The 23,536-nt window shown below is 50.2% G+C and overlaps 1 protein-coding gene across 1 annotated transcript; it reads right to left on the bottom strand.

Annotated features, from left to right (window-relative positions):
- Nucleotides 1-6,872: 6,872 nt before the first annotated feature.
- Nucleotides 6,873-21,794, bottom strand: Rhod (ras homolog family member D). Its single transcript, XM_052713536.1, has 5 exons — nucleotides 21,591-21,794; nucleotides 13,451-13,538; nucleotides 12,735-12,844; nucleotides 7,856-7,990; nucleotides 6,873-7,456 (listed from the first exon to the last, which is right to left on the bottom strand). Exons 1-5 carry the CDS (start codon nucleotides 21,720-21,722, stop codon nucleotides 7,289-7,291), a joined length of 633 nt encoding a protein of 210 aa, XP_052569496.1. The 5' UTR covers nucleotides 21,723-21,794; the 3' UTR covers nucleotides 6,873-7,288.
- Between the last annotated feature and the right edge of the window lie 1,742 nt (nucleotides 21,795-23,536).

The raw sequence follows: 23,536 nt of genomic DNA, 5'->3' as shown, positions 1-23,536 counted from the left end.
GCAGATCTGATGGGGAGGTGTCCCTACATTGAGATCATGGGGGATTTTTTTTTTTTTTTGGTATTTCTCACCTCAGGGAGAGGCCACATTCTTCCTCACTCTCATCCCCACCCTTCTCACAGTCCACTGTCATACATGGCTTCCCAGCCCAGAAGCCACCAAGCTTTGACTTGTGGTGACTTGTTCCTTCAGTCTGGATGGCTGCGGTTGCCCAGCTTGTCTCCTGGCATCTTCCTCCACCCTCCCGGACACTCAGCCAGAGCTGTCACCTTAGGCAATCCAGGACGGGAAGAAAGGCCCAGAATCCTTAGCAAAGGAATTTGCAGAGATCACACCAAGTGTTGGCCTGTGAATGTGTGCTCAGAGAGTGGGGGGTAAGTGGCAGGGCAATGACTTCTTGGAGAAAATGGTGTCTGAGTAGGGACCTAAAGAATTTGGTGGTAGAAGGAACTTAGGACCACACTACCTTGGTACTTCCTGACTAGGAGGATGTGGGGGCAGCCTGGTCAAAGGCGAAGAGGTCAGTGCCCTGTGGGTGTGGCCCTGTGTGTGCAACTGGAGTAGGTGTGGTCAGGTGCTCTTGGGATAAAGCCAGAAGGAAGTGGGCCGGAGCCAGATCCAGGACAGTCCAAGGCACAGCTGGGGACTTTGGGTCTTCTCTGGGTGGAGAGATCGTGCGGGGTTGGTGCGGTGTGGCTTCTTGTCTGGCTTCTGTGCTTCTTCTGGTAATAGCTTTGCCCTTTTGAGGAAGAGGAGAAAGGTGAGAACAGGAGTTCAGGGACTTGGCATGCCCCAGGCCACAGGAGGCAAAGCTGGAGGAATGCTGCTGCACAGCATTCCCTCATTCTTCCCACCCGTCCTACAGTAGACGTTAGTGATGGGACACAGCTGGGCACGGTGGCACAACCAAGCCTGGACAGACGGTTCAGCAGCAGCTGAGAACACCGCCTGCTCTTCCAGAGGACCCAGGTTTGATTCCCAGAATCCATACGGCAGCTCACAGCTGTAACTCCAGTTCTAGGGATCCAGTGCCCTCTTCTGGCTGCTGTGAGCATCAAGCATGCACACTGCACACAGTCATATATGCATACAAAACACACCCACACATAAAAATAATAATGTTTTCTTACATCTTAAAAACCAACCAACCGGCACTGGAGAGATGGCTCAGAGGTTAAGAGCACTGTGGCAGCTCACAACTGTCCGTAGCTCAAGGGATCAGGCATCCTCAAACAGACATACAGGCAAAACATCGACGCACGTAAAAATAAATAAATTTTTAAAAAGAGACAACTAACCAACCAAACAACAACGACAAAAACTGGTGGGTGATGCACATCTGTTTTCCCAGCACCTTCAATGTAGAATAAAGAGGTTTGGAAGTTCAAGGTCATTCTAAGTTATATAAGTAGTTTGAAACAAGCCTAGAATGTATAAGACACTGTCACAAAGCAAAACAAAAGAAAAAAGAAAAAAAACAACTCAAGAGTTGGGGGTTGTAGTTATTGGTGGAGTGCTCATCTAGCATACCAAAAGCTCTGGATTCCATGTCCAGCAAAGCATAAACTAGATGATAGTGAACATCTGTAGTCCCAATACTTTGGATATAGAGACAGAAGGATGAGACGTTCAAGAAACTGGAGAGGTGGCTCGGCGGTTAAGAACACCGACTGCTCTTCCAGAGGAGCCGGGTTTGGTTCTCAACACCTACAAGGCAGCTCATAATGGTCTGTAACTCCAGTTTCCGGGGATCTGAATCCCTTTTCTGACCTCTTCAGGCACTGCATACAAGTGGTGCACAGACACACATGCAGGCAAAATACCCCCACACATAAAGTACTAAACATATATTTTTCAAAAAGTAATAATATATCATGAGGAGCTTTGAGGACCAGGGATTTGAGGTATCAAGGATTGTAAATAGCCCAGTTTATTGTACTCTGGCTCCAAAACCCTGGAGCCAGGTCATTCTCTTTCCAGTTCATTTTCTTTTCTGAAGTAGATATAACCAGGCACCTCATCAGCCCAGATCCCACTAGGCCCCTTGGGCATGGCTACAACTGCTTTGTATTTTGGGTTTCTTTGTTTTTATTTATTCATTTAGTGTTTTTTGTTTGTTTTTGTTTTTCAAATTACATTTCTTTGTGTGTGTGTGTGTCCATGTTTACTGAGGGCAAGCACAAGTCATAGCATGCATGTGCGTGTGTGTGTGTGTGTGTGTGTGTGTGTGTGTGTGTGTGTGTGTGTGTGTCCATGTTTACTGAGGGCAAGCACAAGTCACAGCATGCATGCGGCATGCGGCAGTCACGGAGTTCTCTCTTTCTACCACTTGGGGGTGGCAGTCGTCTCTGCCCACTGAACCATTTAGATGGTCCCCGATTTTTTGTTTGTTTTGTTTGGGAGACAGGATCTTGCTTGCTCTGTAGCAAGTTTGGTCTTGAACCTGAGACAATCCCCCTGTCTTCCTGGTGTGGGCTCAGCAGATGTCTCTCTCTTTTTGGGAGGGTGGGGATACTGGGAATTTTTTTACCCCTTTGGTCTTTGAAGAGAGGGTTTCTGTGTGTAACAGCCGTGGCTGTCCTGGAACTCTCTTTGTAGACCAGGCTGGCTTCGAATTCACAGAGATCTGCTTGCCTCTGCCTCCCGAGTGGAGTGCTGGGATTAAAGGTTTGCACTACCACTGCCGGGCATGTCATGCTATTTTCTAGGCCCCTACTTCCTGTTCTGCCCCTGCCCCAGACTTTTCAAACTGGCTGGCTCTGGGCCCAGTCACCTGCTCTTTCCAACATGTCTCCAAAGTGGCTGTGGTGACCCTGGTGAGCAACAGGAGTGAGGAGGCCCAGGTGAGGCTTTCTCAACAGAAAAAAAGGCAGTTTTGGAGTTTTTCTCCCTAAACTGTGATCTCCTTGGGGTCAAGACACATTGGTATAGGCAGGGCCCAAGGTTGGGATCCAGGGTAGACAGCTGAGGGCCAGGGTCCAGAGATGGGGTTGACAGATCTGATGTAGGTATATTGGACAGTCCTGAGCTTAATCCTAGCCCAACTCTGTCCCCTCATCTGTGAGGTGGATGCAGTATGAGCTCTACCTTATCTACCCATGAGCTTTACATGGGGTAGGTATATCATAGAAAATGACTGTCCTAGTGTCTGGCACATGCTAAGGCCTTAAGTAAATATGAATGTATTATTATTTTTTACAACTAATTCTGCAAGAAAGTGCTCTCCAGATAGCACCAAGATGCCTGCAAGGGCTGAAGGGGACCCTAGGACCCAGCTGGAATGAGCCCCTTACGGTCCACTTCTCTCACCCGCTTACATGTTTGGTTTGAATGAGTGATTCTCATGCTTGAAATCTTTTCTGAACCAACCATGAAACAGTAGCCAGAGCGACACTGGTCTGTTTTCCGTCCAGGTGCTCTGGGCTGAAATCTGAGTTTTTTCTGTTGTAATCTGAATAGGTCAAAGCTTTCCGTAAGCTCTGTCAACTAAATCCAAGCACGTATTTCTTAATGTTGCCAAGCCCTGAGCTGGAACAGACCCGGAACATCACATTACGTCGTGAACCCGAACCTTGGGTTGATACATATGATACTCAATGAGCACAAGCCACCACCATCCAGTTCAGCAGCTCCATTCAAAAGGCCTCCAGGTGAGGGATCACAGCTCGGGTAACAGGGCTGAGCCACAGCAGGTGAGTAGTGTTGGGCTCTGGAAAAGCCCACTGGGATGAGAGGCTCCACTTTGGTTTTTCAGTCCAGTTGCTCAACTTTCAGGGCTGAGATTATAGCTCAGGGGTAGAGTAATGCCTTGAATGTATGAAGACAAAAGTTCAGTTCTAAGTACCGCACACATATAATCCTCCTCCCAAATCCGCTGTCGGGCTATAGACGTGGCTTCTCCTTTCGTCTTGTTTCAGCCTCCCAAGTCATTGTGACCACGAGCATATGCCATCATACCTGACAGAGTTTAGTTGTAATAGAAAGGCTCTTGCCTTAGAAGTGTGATGACCTGAGATTGATCTCCAGAACACACATAAAAGTAGGAGAGAACCAAGTCCACAAAATTGACCTCTGACCTCCACACCTTTGCCATGGCAATATGTGCCCACATACACATATACATAACACACAATGTGAACAATTAACTTGATAAGCACATACAGAATAAAAAATAAAAACAAAAAAGATGTGGCGTTGGAGAGATGCTCAGGGGTTAGAGCACTGGCCGCTCTTCCAGAGGACCCGGGTTTGTTTCCCAGCTCCCACATGCAGCTCATAACCATCTGTAACTTCATTCTTCAGGGGCATCAGGCATGCACATGGTACACAGACATGCCATGCAGGCAGAACACTCAGACACATAATAAAAATAATTAAAATTTAAGCTGGGTGGTCACAGAGTGAGTTACAGAACGGCCAGAGCGACACAGAGAGACCCTGTCTCTTTGACCTGCTGAGAGTCTGCTGGTGGCTGGGCCCCTCAGTGGAAAAAAAAACCAAACACATTTTAAATTAAAAAAACCAGACAAACCTATTTCTATTAAAAAGAAAGAATAGATGTGCTTATGTTTAAACTGGTAGACTTTGGGAGCCAGGGAGACGGCTCAGCAGGAAAAGGCACCTGCTACCAAGCCTGGCAACCTGAGCTGATCTGGGACCCACACAGTGAAAGGAGAGGATGGACCCTTGAGGATTACCCTTTCACTTGCACATGTGTCATGGCATGTTCCCCAGCCCCACAAATAAATACACGAGAAAATAATTATAAATTGGTAGTCTTTGAACAAAGCAGGTGGCACTCAGTCTGTGTTGGCCTCCTGGTCTCCCGACAGATTCTGAGTTAGCAATCCAGACACCCTGCCTGAGTTTCCAGCCCACGGCCCTGCAAATTCAAACTCTGGATTTCAACACTAACTCATTTGCCTCACATATCAGCCTTGGCAGACCAGAGGCCGCAATCACACCAGCATGAGCAGGTTCCTTAAAGCATAAAGAGTGTGTGTGTGTGTGTGTGTGTGTGTGTGTGTGTGTGTGTGTGTGTACATGAGTGCATACAGGGACACATGCTCTACAGTGCCCATGTAGAGGTCAGAGGACTGCTTTTGGGACTCAGCTCTTCCCCTTGTTGAGGCAGTCTCTCTTGTTTCTGCAGCTTCTCTATATACCCAGGCTGGTGAGCCTTTGAGCTTCCAAGAGATGAAGGGATTTTCCTGTTTCTGCCTCCCATCTTGACATAAGAGTGCTGGGATGCACACTCACATATGCAGCTTACATTTTTTATTATCTATCTATCTATCTATCTATCTATCTATCTATCTATCTATCTATCATCTATCTATCTGTCTATCGTCTATCTATCTATATTTATTTATTTATTTTTGATTCAGGGTTTCCCTGTGTAGCCCAGGCTGTCATGTAACTAGCTTTGTAGACCAGGCTAGTCTTGAACTCAGAGATCTACCTGCCTCTGCCTCCCGAGTGCTTGGGATTAAGGCGTACACCACCACTGCCCAGCTTGGTTTTATATTTTATATCTGTATATTTTGTCTGCTCAGCTGTGCCTGGTGCCTGTGGGAACCAGAAGGGGGCATTGAGTGCCCCGGAACTGAAATTACAGGTGGTTGTGAGCCGCCATGTGGGTGCTGGGAACCAAACCTAGGTCCTCTGGAAGGGAAGCCAGTACTCTTGAGTCATCTCTCCAGCCTCTAGCCTAAAAATATTTTTTTTTCTTTTGGTTTTTCGAGATAGGATTTCTCTGTGTAGTTTTGTGCCTTTCCTGGGACTCACTTGGTAGACCAGGCTGGCCTTGAACTCACAGAGATCCGCCTGGCTCTGCCTCTCGATTAAAGGCATGAGCCACCACCGCCCGGCTTTTTTTTTTTTTTTTTTTTTTTGAGATAGGGTGTCTCTGTGGAACAGCCCTGTCTGTCCTGGAACTCGTTCTGTCGACCATGCTGTCTTCAAACTCACAGAGATCCTCCTGCCTCTGCCTCCTAAATGCTGGGATTGAAGGCGTGCACCCACCACCACCTGGCTCCAAAAAAATTTAAATAACATTTCAGTTTTACTGTATGTGTTTGGGTGGGCTTATACCAAGGCATGCATATGGAGGTCAGAGGACAGATTACAGGAGTCGGTTCTACCTTTTACCACATGAGTTCCAAGGAGTTTAGGGCAGTCTTGGTGGCGAGTACCTTTATCTGCTGAGTCATCTTACCAACCCCTTATGTGGCTTTTTATGTGGGCTCTAGGGATTGAATTTAGGTTGTTAGGCTTGTGTGGTTGGTACCTGTAAAGCACCACTGGGCTATCTCCCCACTGCAATGAGCAAACTCTTTTCTTCCCCCTGACAGGGTTTCTCTGTGTAGCCCTGGCTATCCGAGAACTCACTTTGGTTGTGATGCTAGCCTTTAACGGCTGAGCCATCTCTCCAGCCCAACCGAGAACTCACTTTGTAGACAGGGATGGCCTTGAACTCACAGAGATCCTCATTCCTCTGCTTCCCATGTCCTGGGAGTAAAGACATGCACCATTACCACCCAGCTGTGAGCAAATTCCTCAAAGGAAGTGTGTGTGTGTGTTTCTGGAGAAACCTGACTAATACACTAGATAAATAAGATTGTGTACCTTGCCAGGTACCTGCCAAGCTCTTTACATGCGTCGGTCCTCATGACTACTTATGCTTGAGGTAATTTCTGATTGGCCATTTTACAGATGAGGCAGCTGAGGCCTAGAACTTTCAAGGTCTTAGAAGTAAGTGATGAACTCAGGATGGGATTCCTAGAAGTCCCACCCTAAGGTCTAGGTGGCTGGGCTCTTCCTTACCTAGTAGTGTGTAAAGATACTCTGAAGCAAGAGTCAGGACACAAATAACAAGTGATGTCATTTTAATTGTCACACTTATCAATGGGATGAATAGGATGACCAGGGAAGGAGCAGGGTGTTGGCCCTGGCAGGATGGTCCCAAAACCCTAGGTCCTGTAGGGACAGCTCAGAGAATAGCCACAAGGTGGCGCCAAACCAGACTGCGCAGACCCGACTCAGGATGCAAGTCCAGGATCGGGCACAGGGAGTCTATTAATGGTTCCAGAGCTAAGGGTCTGGGAACCTTTTTTTCTCAGTCCAGGATTCCTAGGTCCAGAGGCCAGGCCTCGGTGGAGCCCATCTGTGGAGGTGTGGTTCTACCGGCTCAGCCTGAGGACTAGGTCCAGCCCAGTCAACAGAGCCGGTCAGCTCTGTGTCTTTCTCCAGCTGAGGGAAGTGGGAGGCAAGGTGGGTTCCAAACCAGTCAGGTGACCAGGCAAAAACTGCGGGTAATCCGCCGCCAGAAGTTACGACTGCGACTGCTGAGAGCCACCTCGGCCGCTTCCTGGAAGACGGCTTCCACGTTGTCATGGAGCCGAGCCGAACACTCAAGGTAGGTCACTGCTCCCACAGACCTTGCCATATCATGGCCCTGCCAGGGAAAGACAGGATCTACTATGAGTTGGGGTGCAGGCTGGAACTCACATTTGGTCTCCTTGCAGTCTTTTTGGCCATGCCAGGAATCTTGAGGGCAATAGTGGAAAGTGGGGCTTTTCGAGGGCACCCACAATGGGCAACTAACCCATGTGTTGCAGAGGAGGGCCCAAGACCAAATAACATGGACCTCAGGGGCCCCGTTTGTGCTATACATATTCTATTCATTCTTCGGACAGAATCTTCTAGAGAGTATCCTGCTTTCTGCTTCCAAGTGCTGGCAGTTCCTGACTGCTGACATCCTCTGTGACCCGAGTGTGCTACACACCTGGCACAGTAGAGCCATCTCTTGAGTTTCCCTCCCCCGAGGCCTCTCACCCAAGGGCTAACTTCCTACCCTGTGGTAGGTCACAGGCTCCAACGCATTCTTGCGCAGCTTGTTCACCAGCACCTTGTCCTTGCGAAGGTCTGTCTTGCAGCCCACGACGATAATAGGCACTCCTTTGCAGAAGTGTGTCACCTCTGGGTACCACTGCAAGGGGGAGAGTTGTGTGTGAGTTCTGACCCTCAGTGGGACACTGCTCTCTCAGTTAAACTCCAACAAGGACAATGAACAGAACTAACACTTAGGAGCAAGTACTTAGTATACTTTTAAAATATTTAAAAATGTCCATGCCCTGGTTTAGGATGTAGCTCAGTTGGTATTGTGCTTGCTTAGCCGTGCACAAAGCCCTGGGTTTTCAGAACCATGGCACTGCATAAACCAGGCCTGTAATCCCAGCACCGGGGAAGCGGAGGTAGGAAGATCAGAAGTTCAAGATCATCCTCTGCTAAAGAGAGGGTTCAAGACCTGAGACAAGAAAACAAAGGGGTGTGTACAACATTTAATTTTCTTTTCTCAATTTATTTATTTAGGTTTTGCGAGACACAGTTTCTCTGTGTAGCCCTGGCTGTCCTGTAACTCACTCTGTAAGCCAGGCTGGTCTGGAGCTCACAGAGATCTGCCTCTGGAGTGCTGGGATTAAAGGTATTTGCCACCACTGCCCAGCACCTTTCTCTTTCTTTTTTCTTTCTTTCTTTTTGAGACAGAGTCTCTCTACATATCCCTGGCTGTCCTAGAACTCACTATGTAGACCAGGCTGCTCTCAAATTCATAGATCTGCCTGCTTCTGCCTCCTAGGTGCGGGGATTAAAGGTGTGTGGCACCACACCTGGCTATAATTTTCTTTTTTAAAAAAGGTTTTATGTTGTACAGGCATTTTGTCAGCATGTATATCTGTGCAACGTGTGCCTGGTGCCCTTGGAGGTGAGAAGAGAGCGTCTGATGCCCTGGAACTGGAGTTACAGGCAGTTGTAAGCCATTATGTGGGTGTTGGGAATCAAACCCTCTAGAAGAACAGCCAGTGCTCCTCCAGCCCCTGTGTGTATTTTTATTCCCTACTAGCAAGTTCTGTAGTTGAGCTCTGTATATGCAGTCAGTAAGGCATAGTGGATTTTATAACTTATCCTTGGTAACATGATTGGAAATGGAGGGATGTGAGCCCAGTATGTGGAGCCCAGAGTCTAGCTTCTTTCTCCATCCCTAGCAAGGTAAGAGCTTCTTTGGCTACCTTCCAAAATGGGCCAAATATGCATTAATTTAAAAGTAAGTAAGCCAGAGATGGTGGCACAGGCCTTCAATACCAGCACCTTGGAGGCAGAAGTAGGAGGATCTCTGTGAGTTCAAGGCTAGCCTGGTCTACCAGTCTGGCCTACATAGTGAATTCCAAGATAGCCAGGGTTAGGCAGGGAGATCCTGTCTCAACAAAAGAAAAAAAGAAAAGAAATTGCTGGGTGTGGTGACACACACTTTCAAGCCCATGAACCCCAGTACTCCGGAGTCAGAGACAGGCAGATCTGAGTTCTAAACTAGCCAGAGCTACATAGAAGACCTTATGTTTGCCTCAACAGGAGGGAAGGCCCCTAGAAGGCCACTAGGGCTGAGTTATTTTAGCCTTGACCACACATCTGGGGCACCAAGGATTCAGAGGAGGTTTTTCATCTTCAGGAGTATATGGCTCTTTGGTGGGCCACTCAGGAAAAGCTGCTAAAATTCTCTGGGTCCTAGAACTTAATGCGGCCAAGGTAAAGGCTATACCTCACTCATTATCCACCAAGTCTGTTTTAGGGAAGGGGCTACTGGGTGGCTCCATGAACCCAACTGTGAGACCTCGGCTGGGCTGAGTCTGTGGGAACCTAGACACCAGGATCACCTTCTTTGGAGCAGTCTGCACTAGATCCAGGACCTGTCCTTCTGGCTTTCCCGGTTCCTCTCATTCTGTTCCTCCTCTCCTGCCAGCCTATAGGTTCCTCTCCCCTAGCTGGTCTGGCTCCCTGGGTGGCCTCCTCAAGTCCTTTGGATGTACCCTACCCAACTGACCAGCCCCACACTCCCTCCGGGGGACCCACAGATTCCAACTACCATAGGCCTGTGACTCCCCCCATCCCAGGCTGCTCCTCATCCTGGGGAGGTAGTGACTCTGCTTCCTGCGTGCTCTGGTCCAACTTCTCTCTCATCCATCAGCAAATCCTGGGGCTCTGCCTTCTAGGAGGATTCGGAGTCTACCCACTGCTGCCACTGCATCCCAGGTACCAGTATCCCTCCTCATCCCTCATGCCCATAACAGGCCTGGTCCAGAGATGTGCTCAAGCAGGAGCTCTGAAGGAATGCATGTGGCCACTGCCCAGGCTCTGGCCCCAGAGTTGCCACTTTAATAGAAAGTGATTCAATCCGAGAATGACAGTATCTCGACTCTATATGGTTGTCATGAAGGTAATTGAACAAATAAATCCATGTACATGCTAGAACAGTGCCCATCACACAGCAAGTTCTTCTTCTTTTTTTTTTTTTTTTTTGTTTTGTTTTGTTTTGTTTTGTTTTTCGAGACAGGGTTTCTCTGCATAGTTTTGGTGCCTGTCCTGGATCTCCCTCTGTAGACCAGGCTGGCCTCGAACTCACAGAGATCTGCCTGGCTCTGCCTCCCGAGTGCTGGGATTAAAGGCGTGCACCACCACTGCCCGGCCTGCAAGTTCTTTTTTTTTTTTTTTAAACATGGCAAGTTCTTAATAAATGTTGTTGCTGCCATATCCTTATTGCTGTCTTTGTTAGCGCTGTCACTGCCCAAGGGAACCTTGCAATGTATTGTTTCTGTGGAGGTCTCGGCAAGCAGTGGGTGAAGGGCTGTGCCATGGCTGGGCAGAGGAACTCAAAGCATTGACCCTTGAGGGTAGCCTTGAGAACCGCTCTTGATTCTCGAGCATCATGAGAGGCTGCTATCAGCAGGGGAGACATGGAGTGGGGTGCTGAGAGCTGCTAGAATTGGACTTTATAGTTCTCGTGACCTCCAGCAGGCCCAGGCTAGGGAGACAGCCTCTGAGTCACCCAGCATTCTCAGCAGAGTCAAAAGGGAAAGAACCAGTGTTTATCCTGTAGCTGAGGACAGGCACGGAGCCAGAGTGAGCCAGAGGACAGGCCACATTTCTATGTGACCCCAGACAAGCTGCTGCCCTGTTCTGGGCCTCACGTTATCTATGTATATATCAAGCCCAGCAGACTCATCTAGGACCTGCCAACCTCTTTTTGTTTGTTTTTGTTTTTTGTTTTTAGACAGGGTTTCACAGTCTGGCCTCAAACTCCTAGAGATCTGCCTGCCTCTGCTTCCTGGGTGCTGGGATTAAAGGCACGTGCCACCATGCCTGGCACTTTAAATTTTTTTTTTCCTTTATGTGTGTGGATGCTGTGTCTGTGGAGGCCAGAAGAGGGCATTACAGTTATAAACCACCTGGGCCAGGAGTTACAGTTAGAAACCACCATGTAGGTGCCAGGAATCGAACCAGGTCCTCTGGAAGAGCAGCCAGTGCTCTTAACCTGAGTCATTTCCAGGCCCCAGCACTTTAAAAAAATTTTTTTAGTATAATTTATATGTATGAGTGTTGTTTGTTTTGTTTTCTCAACACAGGATTTCTCTGTGTAACAGTCCTGGCTGTTCTGGAACTCACTTTGTAGACTAGGATAGCCTTGAACTCACAGAAATCCCCCTGCTTCTGCCTCTCAAATGCTGGATTAAAGGTGTGTGCTTCCCCCCTCCATATATGAGTGTTTTGCCTGCATGTATGTATAACACATACATGTCTGATGCCTATGGAGTTCAGAAGAAGGTGTCTGATCCCCTAGAGCTGGAGTTAGGGATGGTTGTGGATGCAGGGAACTAAAACCCTGGGTTTTCTGTAAGAGCATCAAGTGCCATTTATTTACTTATTTATTTATTTTGTTTTTTCAAAACAGGATTTCTCTGTTTAGTCCTTGCTATCCTGGAACTCACTCTGTAGACCAGGCTGGCCTCGATCTCAGAGATCCACTTGCCTCTGCCTCCCAAATGCTGGGATTAAAGGCGTGCGTCACCACCACCTGGCTCAACAAGTGCTCTTAACTACTGAGCCATCTCTCTAGCATCTTTATTATTATTTTAATTTGTTTATATATCATGTATACAATATTCTGCCTCCATGTATGCTTACACGCCAGAAGAGGGCGCCAGATCTCATTATAGATGGTTGTGAGTCACCATGTGGTTGCTGGGAATTGAACTCAGAACCTCTGGAAGAGCAACCTCTGAGCCATCTCTCCAGCCCCCCTCTTTATTATTTTTAAAAATAGTGTATGTGTATATGTATGTGCCTGTATAGTCCAGAAGAGGACGTCAGAGTCCCTGAAGCTAGAGTTCTAGGTGGTCTTGAGCGCTCTGACATAGGTGTTGGGAACTGGTTGTCTGCAAACAACACATGCTCTTTTTTTTTCTTCGAGATAATTTCTCTGTGTAACAGCTCTGGCTGTCCGAAACTCACCTTGTAGACCAGGCTGGGGCCTCAAACTCACAGAGATCTGCCTGCCTCTGCCTCTGCCCTTTAAGTGCTGGGATTAAAGGTGTATGCCACCACCACCCAGATTTTTTTATTAGTAGTATTATTTTTTTAAAGACAGGATCTCATTGTATCCCTGAATGACTTGAAACTCACTATGTAAATCAGGCTGGCCTCTCAAACTCACAGAAATACACATGCCTCTGCCTCCCTAGTGCTGGGATTAAAGGCACATGCCCAGTTTAGTACGCCCTCTTAACCACTGAGCCATCTGTTCAGCCCCAGGCCTGCCCGGCTTTGACAGCTGACAGGGTAAAGGGTGATGAGCAGCGGCCTGAGGAGTGTTGAAGTCACGCTTCCCTCACCCCAGCACCTACCCTGTTGGAGACATTGTCAAAGCTGTTTGGACTCGTCACATCGAAGCAGAGGAGCAAGACGTTGGCATCAGGATAGAACAAGGGCCGGAGGCGGTCATAGTCATCTTGCCCTAGGCAAAGGAGAGGAGTCACCCTGGTCTTCCTTCCTGCTCTCAGCATCTCCCCAACATCAGGGAGGGCACCTTAGCAGACCCGGGCTTTTACAGGGTAGAGTCAAGTTTTATACATCATGTGGATGTCCCCTGGGGGTGGCTCTTATTTGGCTTGCCTGTGAGATGTGGCAGCCTTGGCCTGGAGAAGCCATTGCTGGAAGACCCTGTTCAATGAGTGAGGGTGAGGCAGAGGCCAGGCTTAGGAACCCACTTTGCCTTGCTTGTGCAGTGAGGGCAGGGACAGATGTGATCCCAACAAAGGGGTCTTAGCAGGTCGACTATAAGAGGGGTGCTGGGTCTCCTTAAGTTTAGTTTTGAGTTAACCAACCCATGTATGGGCAAGGCTGGGAGGCTGGAGGGCACAGACCAAGGTCAGGGGGTCTTAGAGAAGCTAAGTTCAGGATACAAAGCTTGGGGAAGTTGGCACATAAAGGTGGAGGGTTTGGGTCCTGGGGCCCCTCCTGATGCCAGTGCCTGTTTCCCGGAGCCTGGCTGGCCTCCCTGGTTCAGAAGCCACTGGGGATTTGCTTCTCTTCCTTGCCCCTCCTAAAGCCCCATACCTACCTGCTGTGTCCCAGATTTGGAGGTGCACAGGTTTACCCTTCATTTGCAGAGTGACATTATAGCGCTCAAACACCGTGGGGCTGTAGCTCTGAAGAAGAAGGAGGACAGTTAAGGAAGCTTTTGAGGGATTTGGGGCAAGCCAGAGCCCGGGAATACCTCCATATAACCCCCTCATTGTGGTTGTTTCTGACAAGGCTCCCAGCGTCACAGTGACCAGCCTTGGGGAAAAGCTTAGCGCCTGGTGCCACGAACGCCTCGCCTTCGCTGGCCTTGTTTTCCTTGATTATCAAGGGAAAGATGAAGTCCTTGGGGTAGGGGCAGAATATTGCTACAAGGAGTCAATGAAATGGTCCGGGCAGAGTACTTGGCACACAGCCTGGCACAAAATAAGCACCCCATACACGCTGGCTACTGGTGTTAGCTTTGTCCTGTGTCCATGCGTGAGCTTTCATGTGTGTGAGCTCTCATGTGTGTGTGGGAGCTCTCGTGTGTGTTGTGAGCTCTCATGTGTGTGTGAGAGCTCTCATGTGTGTGTGAGAGCTCTCATGTGTGTGTGAGAGCTCTCGTGTGTGTTGTGAGCTCTCATGTGTGTGTGAGCTCTCATGTGTGTGTTGTGAGCTCTCATGTGTGTGTGAGAGCTCTCATGTGTGTGTGTGAGCTCTCATGTGTGTGAGCTCTCATGTGTGTGTGAGAGCTCTCATGTGTGTGAGAGCTCTCATGTGTGCTCCCCTTCTCCCAGGATGACATTAACCCACACCTGCTTCTTCCCTGGTGCATTCATATATCCATCTAGCAAACATAAGGCCTTTCTCTAGGCCTAGTTCTGGGCACCGAGGATCCTAGACTAACTAAAAAAGACTCAGTCTGTCTTGGGGAGCTCAGTCTGTCAGTTTTTTGGGGTCTCCTTTACTCCCCCCACCTCATTTTAGATAGGTTCTCCCTTTGGTCTGGGGTCTTGTTAGCCTAGACTAGCCCTGAACTAATGGCAATCCTCCTGGCTCAGCCTCTTGAGTACTGGGATTACAAGCAAGCACCACCAGGCCTGCTCTTTTTTCCTGCAGGTCCGATGTAGACTTCTCAGCTACTTCTCCAGCACGATGTCTGCTTATGTGCTGACATGCTCCCCGCCATGATGATAACGGACTAAACCTCTGAACCTGTAAACAAGCCCTCAATTGAACGCTTTCTTTTGTAAGAGTTGCCTTGGTCATGGTGTCTCTTCACAGCAAAAGAACAGTGACTAAGACAATTCCTTAACAGCCGGGCGGCAGTGGCACACGCCTTTAATCCCAGCACTCGGGAGGCAGAGCCAGGCGGATCTCTGTGAGTTCAAGGCCAGTCTGGGCTACCAAGTGAGTTCCAGGAAAGGCGCAAAGCTACACAGAGAAACCCTGTCTCAAAAAACCCAAATAAATAAATAAATTTGTTCAATATAATTGATGTAATTAATGAATATCATAAATATAGTTATTGAATGAATACTGTGAATGTAATCAATGAATAGCACAAATGTAATTAATATCATGAGTGTAATTAATGAGGATCATGAGTGTAATTCATATCTTGAATGTAATTCATGCCACTGAATTGTGAACTTAAAAATGGTTACAATTGCAAAAAAAAATTATTTGTTTATTCATTTATTTTGAGACGGTCTCTCAACATATCCCTGAAACTCACTATGTAAATCCACCTGCCTCTACCTCTCAAGTACTGGAATTAACATGACCGGCTCCTTTATTTAAAAAAAAGATTTTGTTGTATGTGTGTGGTTTTTGCCTACATGAATAAATGTGTACCATGTGTGTGCCACATGCCCACGAGGTCAGAAGAAAGCAGATCCCCCAGGAACTAGAGTCACTGACAGTTGTGAGCCACCATATGGATTTGGGGTCCTCTCAAAAGCAACAGGTCCTGAACTATCTCTCTAGCCCCCTTTTTTGAGCTTTTGAGACATGGTCTCATTGTGTGACCCTGACTGGCTTGGAACTTGCACCATAGACCAGGTTGGCCTAGAACATACAGAAATCCACCTGCCTTTACCTCTTGAGTTCTGGGATTAAAGGCGTGAGCCATGATGCCTGGCCTCTTTTTTCCCCCATTCTTTTTGAGATGGGATCTTGCTGTGTAGCCCAGTTTCACTCAGAACTTAACAATCCTTTGGTTTTTGCCTCCTGAATACTGGAATTAGAGACATATCACCATGTGTGGCTCCTCTCAATCTCTTAAAATCCTAACAGACTCCTGTCATATACTCCTTGTCCCAGCCTGCCTTTCCTAATCCCTCCCATGTAGGCTCTGTTGTGTCCTCTCTTGAGTGGGTCACCCAGGGCACAGTGTCTGTGAGGGCTAGTCTTATGTTAACCTGACACAGAAACTAGAGTTATCTGAAAGGAGGGAACCTCAATTGAGAAAATGCCTCCATGAGATCTAGCTTTTCTTCCATCCTTCCTTCCTTTCTTTTTCTTCTGAGACAGGTTCTCACTGTGTAGCCTTTGGCTGTCCTGGATCTCGCTCTATAGACCAGGCTGGCCTTGAACTCAGAGATCTGCCTGCGTCTGCCTCTGGAGTGCTGGGATTAAAGGTATGCTCCACCACTGTCCTGCAAGAGCTATATGTACTCGTAACCACTGAGCCATCTCCCTAGTCCCGTTATTATTTTGTAGGACAGAGTCTAACTTTGTAGTTCAGGCTAGTCTGATGGGAATACAGGTGTACACTACTGTGCCCGTCATAACTCTTGGTGTGTGTATGTACGGAGTATTGGGGTTTTGTGGGGTTATTTTTTGTTTTCTTGAGATAGGGTCTTCTGTAGTCTTTAAGGATAGCCTAGACTCACAGTGGACCTGAGAGGCCCTTCAGCTCCTCATCTTCCCATGTCTACTTCCAGCTGACGGTGGTGCAGGTGTGCAGCACACACCCCGCTGCTTTGCTGTTTCTTTTCCTTTTAACATTCAGCGTGTGCACACGTGTCCTGGAATAGAAGTCAGAGGACGATCCACAAAGGTTGACTCTGTCCTCTCACCATGCGGAGGACAAACTAGGGATTAAACTCGGGTCATCAGGCTCGATGGTTGGAACCTGTACCCTCTGAGCCATATCTCCAGGCCCTGTGCTTTTTGAGACAAGGTCTCACTCTAGCTCAGGCTGGTCTCAAACTCAGTGTGATCCTCCTGCCTCCAGGCGGTGGTGGTGCACGCCTTTAATCCCAGCACTCAGGAGGAGAGGCAGGCAGATCTCTGTGAGTTCAAAGTCAGCCTGGTTTGTAGAGTGAGTTCCAGGACAGCCAGGGCTACACAGAGAGACCCTGTCTTGAAAAAAGCAAATAGGCTGGTGGTCCTGGGTTCTATAAGAAAGCAGGCTGAGCAAGCCATGGGGAGCAAGCCAGTAAGCAGCACCCCTTCATGGCCTCTGCAGCAGCTGCTGCCCCGGGTTCCTGCTCTGCTTGAGTTGCTGTCCTGACTTCCTTTAATGATGAACAGTGATGTGGAAGTGTGAGCCAAATAAACCCTTTCCTCCCCAACTTTCTTTTTGGTCATGATGTTTCATTGCAGTAATAGAAACCCTGACTAAGACAGTCCCCTATCCCCTCCCGGTCTGTCCCTTGCAGACTGGCTGGCCTCCCTGATTCAGAAGGCACTGGGGCTCCTTTTCTCTCACCTGCCCCCTCTAAAGCCCCACACCTACCTGCTGTGTCTCAGATTTGGAGGTGCACCCTCTCTACAATGGCTGAAGAGTGGACTGACAGGTTTGAGAGCTAGATGAGGAGCTAGGAACCTCTGCAGAGTGTGGCCTGAGCCGCAGTAATGAAGTGGGCCTAACTGCTACATCTGGAGTCTTCGGCTGTGAGCAGCCCTGGACGCCCTAGTCTTGTTACTACTTTATTATTTGAACCAGGGTCTCATACAGCCAAGGAGTACCTTGGACTTACGACCCTCTTGCTTTCAGCTCCTGAATGCTGCGAACACAGGCAGGTTTTATGCGATGGTGGGGACTGAACCCAGGACTTTAGGCATGCCGGGTAAGCACTCACCAACTGAGCTCTATCCCTAGCCCTGATTGTTTTAAATCACATTTATTTATCGGGGAGGGGCACGCTTGTCAGAGTACCCATGTAGAGGTCCTAGGACAATCCTCACGCGTGTGTGATCTCCTGCTAAGTGGGTCCTGGGATGGAACTCAGGTTGTCAGAATTGGTGGCAAGTGCCTTTACCTGATGAGCGGTCTCCCACTCCCTCTCTCCTTTTTTTCTTTTTTCCTTCCTTCCTCCCTCCCCCTCCATCTCTCTCTTTCTCCCCCCCCCCCCTTTCTTAGACAGGTTCTCACTGTGTAGCCCAGGATGGCCTGGAACTTACTGCAATTTTCCAGCCTCGGCCTCCTGAGTGCTAGGATGGCAGGCTTAACCTCCTGTATTGGACCCCTTAGGCTTCTATCACTTGGCCAGGGCTGGCTGGTGGGGTCATAGTGTGGGGATCCCTAGTCTCTTCCTTGCCCATGTCGGGCAGGGTCTGTACCTGCCTATGACTCAGGAGGACTTCATGCCTGTCTTTGTGATGGCCAGAGCGCCTGCCAGTCCTCTGAGTCAGGCCCTGGCCAGCTGGGAGGGGCAGTCATAGTGACGGGTCAGTATGTTCTCTAGGGCACCTGGGAGGCCACGCAGTAGAGGGTAGAGTAGTCACCTGGGGAAAAATGGAGAAGTCGGCATGGATAGTCTGTCACCCCTATACCAATAGGAGTGGACAGGAACAGACAAGGGCCACCCTGCCTTCCTATCCCTCTTTACATGCTTGGGTCCCTCTTCCCTTGGGCATTTTTCCTACTGGAGGAGAAGAGAATGTGAGAACAGCACTGGCTTTGAGATCAGATGAACTTGGTTTAGGACCCGGCCCTGACAACTACCAGCTCTGTGTGGCCTTGGGCCTGCACCGTCACTGGTTAAGAGAGTGTCACCTCGGGATGCCAAGGGAAGACCTGGTCCAGCATGGATAGTCACTACTCACTGGTTGGCAGTATCCACAACAGCCCTATCCATCCCTCTGGCTGTTCCTTTTCCCATCCCCACCTGTAGCCTCTGGCCTGTGCTCTAGAGCAAGGAGCTGTCACTGTGACGACACTGACCTCTGCATCAGAGACCCCAATGTGGTCACCCATCATAATAAATAAATGTAATTAAAAATAAAATACGTGGGCTAGGGGATAGAGCTCAGAGCTGAGCTTCAGGATGGCCCCTAACAAATCTCTGGGGAGACACAGGCCAGTGCTTCACAAGCCCGTGAAGATGGCCCCAGTCTACTGCTAAGGCTCTTCTCTTGGACTCCTACAACCTCGGCAGAGCGCCAGAGGCTCTGAGGAAAGTGACCCGCCTAGGGCCACGCACTAGCTGGGCTAGGCAGAAGCAGAGTTGCCGGTCTTCAGGGGCTACACCAGCCACCTGCCTCTTCTGAAGTCACCAATTCTTGCTCCTGGCATCAGACAGACCAGATGTGAGCTGGAAGGGGCTGTATTCCTGTCGCTGAGAAGTGCCACCACCCCACCCCTTGCTTCGGAATGTGACTTTATCTCTACCTTTTGTGGTGTTCTTTGACCCCCCCCCCCCCCCCCCCCCGCCCCCCCAGGCAGAAGTGCCTAATCTTATCTGTTCAGTTTTGCTCAGTCAGAGACATAAGGCCTGGCCTAGGCTGACCCAGGACAGAGGTGACTCAGCCCCGGGCCTGCCCTCCTGGGGTTCACAGACAGGTAACCATAACAGGACAGGGTTCCCCGGCGGGACGCCCACGGAAACTGGAGCAGCCTGAGAAGGACTTCAGACCTGGCTGGTTCTGCAGGCTGGGTGCTCTCTCCCACCTCCTGGCCCAGCCTTGTAGGCTCCTAGGAATGGTTGCTTTCTCAATGCCAGCTGAGACTTCTTGGGGACTGATGTCTCTCTCTCCCTGCCCCATAAGCTCTATTTTGCCCCTTCTGCCTTGAACCTGAAGTTGGGTCACAGCCAGTGAGGGTCACAGGCTGCTCCACATTTCCAGCGTGTCCTCTTCTCTGCCCTTTGCTGCAAGCCTGGAAGACAGGACCCCAAGCCTCCAGGCCGCTGGCTCCCTGGGCTTTTAGGGCTGCTGAGGCAGAAGAGGCTGAGGCTGGGCCAATAGACAGCAGTGGTGGCTCAGAGGTCATGGAGTGCCCTGCGGATGGCAAGGCGACCTGTGGTCCAGATCAGAGCTACCCCCATGTTCTTCTCAAATGGTGCTACCTGTAATTGCAATACTTGGAAGGTGGAGGCATCCTTGGCTACATATTGAATCTGAGGTCAGCCTGGACTACTTGAGACCTTGTCTCAAAAAACAAACCAGCACTTGGGAGGCAGAAGCAGGTGAATCTCTGAGTTCGAGGCTAGCCTGGTCTACAGATGGAGTTCTAGGATGGCCAGGGTTACATACACATAGAAACCCTGTCCCAGAAAGACAAAACAAAGAGACAACCAGAAGTAGTGGTGTTACACACCTGTAATCCCAACACTATGGCAGCAGAGGCAGGAGGATCATTGATTTTAGATGAACCTAGGCTACATATGGAGACGTTGTCTCAAAAACGGAACAAAACTAACTTGTTAACTAATTAAAAGTAACTAAGAAGAGCCCTCTCTTCTGCCAGGGACCTCCCAGATAAAGGGAGAACAAGGGCAAAGTTGCCCCCCCCCCCCCCCCCCGACTATTCTGCTCTTCTGTCACGCCACCGATGTGCCCTGTAAAACACACACAGTTCACGACTTACAAGGTGTTTCCATATGAAATCAGTATGGGCCCTGCGGTCAGCGTCACCATCTAGAATGTCTGACCCAGGACAGTGTTGCTGAGCCCTCCTCCTCTGTCTTGAGGTGCCCTCCTCTGATCCCCTGGCTGCCCAATGGTTTCCATGGGCAGCACCTAGAGGCCTGAAAACAATCGCCACTTCAAAAAATGGTGTAACTGGTCAAAGGAGGTGATGTCAGCTTTGCAAACCACAAAACCAAAGGCTCTGAGCTGGGTATGGTGGCACTCACATGCAATCCCAGCAACCCTCGGGGCAAGAGCCGGGAGGATTGAGCATTCAAGGCCTATACAGGACACATTCTGTCTAAGAACAAAAACATAACAACCAACAGCTCACTGGTACAGAGTGCAGGCGAGCCCTGGCGCTGTTTACCAGACCAGCTTCTCGGGCTCCTCGGTTAGACTGCCTGGCTCTGCACAATTCCAGAGGCGGGAAGGGAAGAAGCCGTGCTGCTGGAGGCAAACTCCAGCACCTAGAAATCCCACTCCTCATGGAGGCCCAGGAAGTGGGCTCAGCCAATGAGCTTGTCCCGGAGGGCTCACAGTGACAAGCCCAGAGAGCCAGGCCGTACCAGGTACAGCACTGAGCTGTCTGTCCATCCGCCTTCTGCCTCACCTTCCCAACTCCCTTCCCTCCCTGGAGGTTGCTCTGAGAAGCTGAGACTTAGAGTCAAAGCAAGCCATGAGTCGGACAGGGCTCTTCAGAGAAGGGTCTATGTTCCCCATCCTCCTCTCTAGAGAGAAGCATGGGGTTTGCACCATAGTGGCCAGGGCTGGAGAAGAGCTGTGTCTCCCGGGGGACATCATTTATCAACTTTCAGTGAGTCCTTCCTGCATGCAGACTTGGAGCTGAGCTCTTGACCTCTATCCACTCGCTCTTCTATGAATTCAGGTAGGGACTGTCAGTCCTATCATGCAGTTAAGGAAACAGGCACAGAGAGGGTAAGGGACCTGACCAAAGGCACACAGCTGTAAGAGGCAAAAAGGCTTGGTTTGACTGCTGCCAGTCTGGCTCCAAAGTCCTCACTCTCTTTAGCCCAGTTGTGACACATACTGCTTGCTCTCTTAGGATTCGCGATTTCCCCAGGTGGCCTAATTCAGTCCCTGTGACACCCCTCCCCCTAAGTGCCATTAGTTCCACTTCGCCCCTACTGGCTAATCTGAAAAACTCTGCCTTCGACCCCAGGCTCGTCTGTTGGGACACCCACCCCCACCCCCGCGCGCGCGCCCCAGGAGGCTGGAACTGGGTAGGTATTTCGAGGGATTTCTTGGCCAACCCGCACACTAGCGCGTCCCAGCGCGGGGACAAGGCAAGGCCAAGCCAGGGCGAGGGCACTCACCTCTGGGAAGGCCCCGTCGGCGAAGACCATCATCAGCGAGGTCTTCCCGCAGCCCCCGTCCCCCACCAGGACCACTTTGACCGAGCGCCCGCTCAGCGGCGCCTCCTCTCCCGCAGCCTGGGCCGCCTTCATCCCGGGCTGGCGGGCCGACAGCCGTGCGCGGAGCGGCGGGTGGTGCGCGGCGGGCTGGCTGCGGCGGGCGCGGGGCTGGCCCGGCGGGACAGGAATGTGGAAGGGGCGGGGCGGCGGGAGGAAGTGGGAGCGGGGCGGCCGGGGCAGGAGGCGGCCCGGGGGGCGGGGGACACCCAGCTCAGGTGAGAGGTTCTGACCCGGATGGGGGTGCGTTAGCCGGCCAGGCGTGGAGCGCTCCCGGGGTACGGTCTCCTGGCGTCCTATTTGGTCATTCAAGAAACACTTTTGGAGCACCTACTGTGCGCGGCCCCTGAGGCCACAGGGGTGGACGGAGACCTATGCCTCCAGAGGGCACCCAGGGCTCCTGGGAGAAAAAATAAGTAGACAGGTAGTTGGAGAGGGGCTGGGGACCGGAAAGGAAGAAGCACCTGGCCTGGCCCATCTGCCCTGGGAGGGAGGTGATCTTTTATGAGTGAACGAACGAACGAACGAATGAATGAATGAGTTTCTGTGCGTGGGGACCTAACAATCCAGACCTCGTCCAGATGTAGGTCAGATGAGAAGGCAGTGGCCCGGGCATGCCCTTGTGGGTCACTGCAGGACCGCTTCGGCCAGCACCAGGAGTCTTCAGAAGGTGAATTAACTATGTATCTCACCCAGGCGGGCAGTGATCTAGGGAAAACCGTGGAACCTTCCACCCATAGAGCTCAGAGCAGGCTCCGGCATACGGCTGATGCCACGAGTGATTCTTAGTATAATACTTACTTTTAAATTCTGTTTTTGTGTGTATGGGTGTTTTATCTGAGTGTGTGTCTGTGCACCACATACATGCCTTTTGCCCTCTGCCCTCCGAAGCCTCGGAACTGGAGTTACAACTATGAGCCACTACGTTCTCTGGAATAGCAGCCAATGCTCTTAACCTCTGGGCCATCTCCCCAGCTCCTTGGTATAATATTCAGTTAACCCAGATGGTCTTCAGTTTCCAAGAGTCTGGGGACCCTGAACTGTTCAAAGTCAAAACCTGTACTCTGAGACGCCTAGAATGAGAGGCGGGCAGGCCATCAGTGTGAGAAGAACTACTACCGGAGGCAGGGAGACGCGAGGAAGAAAAAGGGGCTCCTCACCTGGGGTAGACAAGGAGGACCTTCTCACGGGAGGGGCAGTCTTGAAGGAAAAGTGACAGAGGTGCTTCAGAGAGAACACAGAAGAGGCTGGCCTAAGGTAGTCCCGCCCCCACCTTCCCAGCGACGGGACAGAGGGCGGGGCTTGACTGAGGAGCTGGTATCTGGACGGTGGAGCACTTTGGATTTCAGGAATAAATCCAATACTGAACTGGAAACTTACGGTCCTCTAAGTCCCGCGTCCTTCTTTGTGGTCATACATATTTTTAAAATTTTTAGCGGGCGTAGGTAGACTGGGAATGTAGCTCTTTTGCTAGAATGCTTAACTAGCGCACCTGGGTTCGTCCCCACTAGCGCAGGAACTGGACTTGGAGGTGCAGGCTTGTAATTCCAGCGCCGATGAGGTGAAGGTGCGAGGGTCAGAAGTTCAGTCAGTGTCAGCTTGGCTATGCAGAAAGTTTAAGGCCAGCCTGGGCTAGATATCCTGTCTCAAAAAGGGCGAGAGGGGACTCCCTGTCTCCCCAGACCTTGGGCTGGGTGCTTACACGGAAGCTAAGTGGAACAGGGCCAGACGTCTTTGGGTTTCACTTCCCACTCCCTCACCGGTCATGACATCATCCCCTCTGGTATTCAAAGTCAGGTGAGAAGAACCTTCAGCCCTGTTTGATCCTCGCTGTGTCCGAAGGAGGCAGT

Source organism: Peromyscus californicus, unplaced genomic scaffold, assembly GCF_007827085.1.
Source record: "Peromyscus californicus insignis strain IS unplaced genomic scaffold, ASM782708v3 Scaffold_4__1_contigs__length_199733344, whole genome shotgun sequence".
NCBI classification, from domain to species: Eukaryota; Metazoa; Chordata; class Mammalia; order Rodentia; family Cricetidae; genus Peromyscus; species Peromyscus californicus.
The sequence above is the reverse complement of the archived record's forward strand: the minus strand, read 5'-3'. Positions and strand labels throughout refer to the sequence as shown.

Coding starts and splice junctions, on each gene's coding strand:
- Rhod (XM_052713536.1), bottom strand. CDS start 21,722: ATGAAGGCGGCCCAGGCTGCGGGAGAGGAGGCGCCGCTGAGCGGGCGC. Junction 12,845..13,450: donor CCAAATCTGGGACACAGCAG/GTAGGTATGGGG, acceptor TCCTTTGCCTAG/GGCAAGATGACTATGACCGC. Junction 7,457..7,855: donor AGCCTGTGACCTACCACAGG/GTAGGAAGTTAG, acceptor TTTCCCTGGCAG/GGCCATGATATGGCAAGGTC.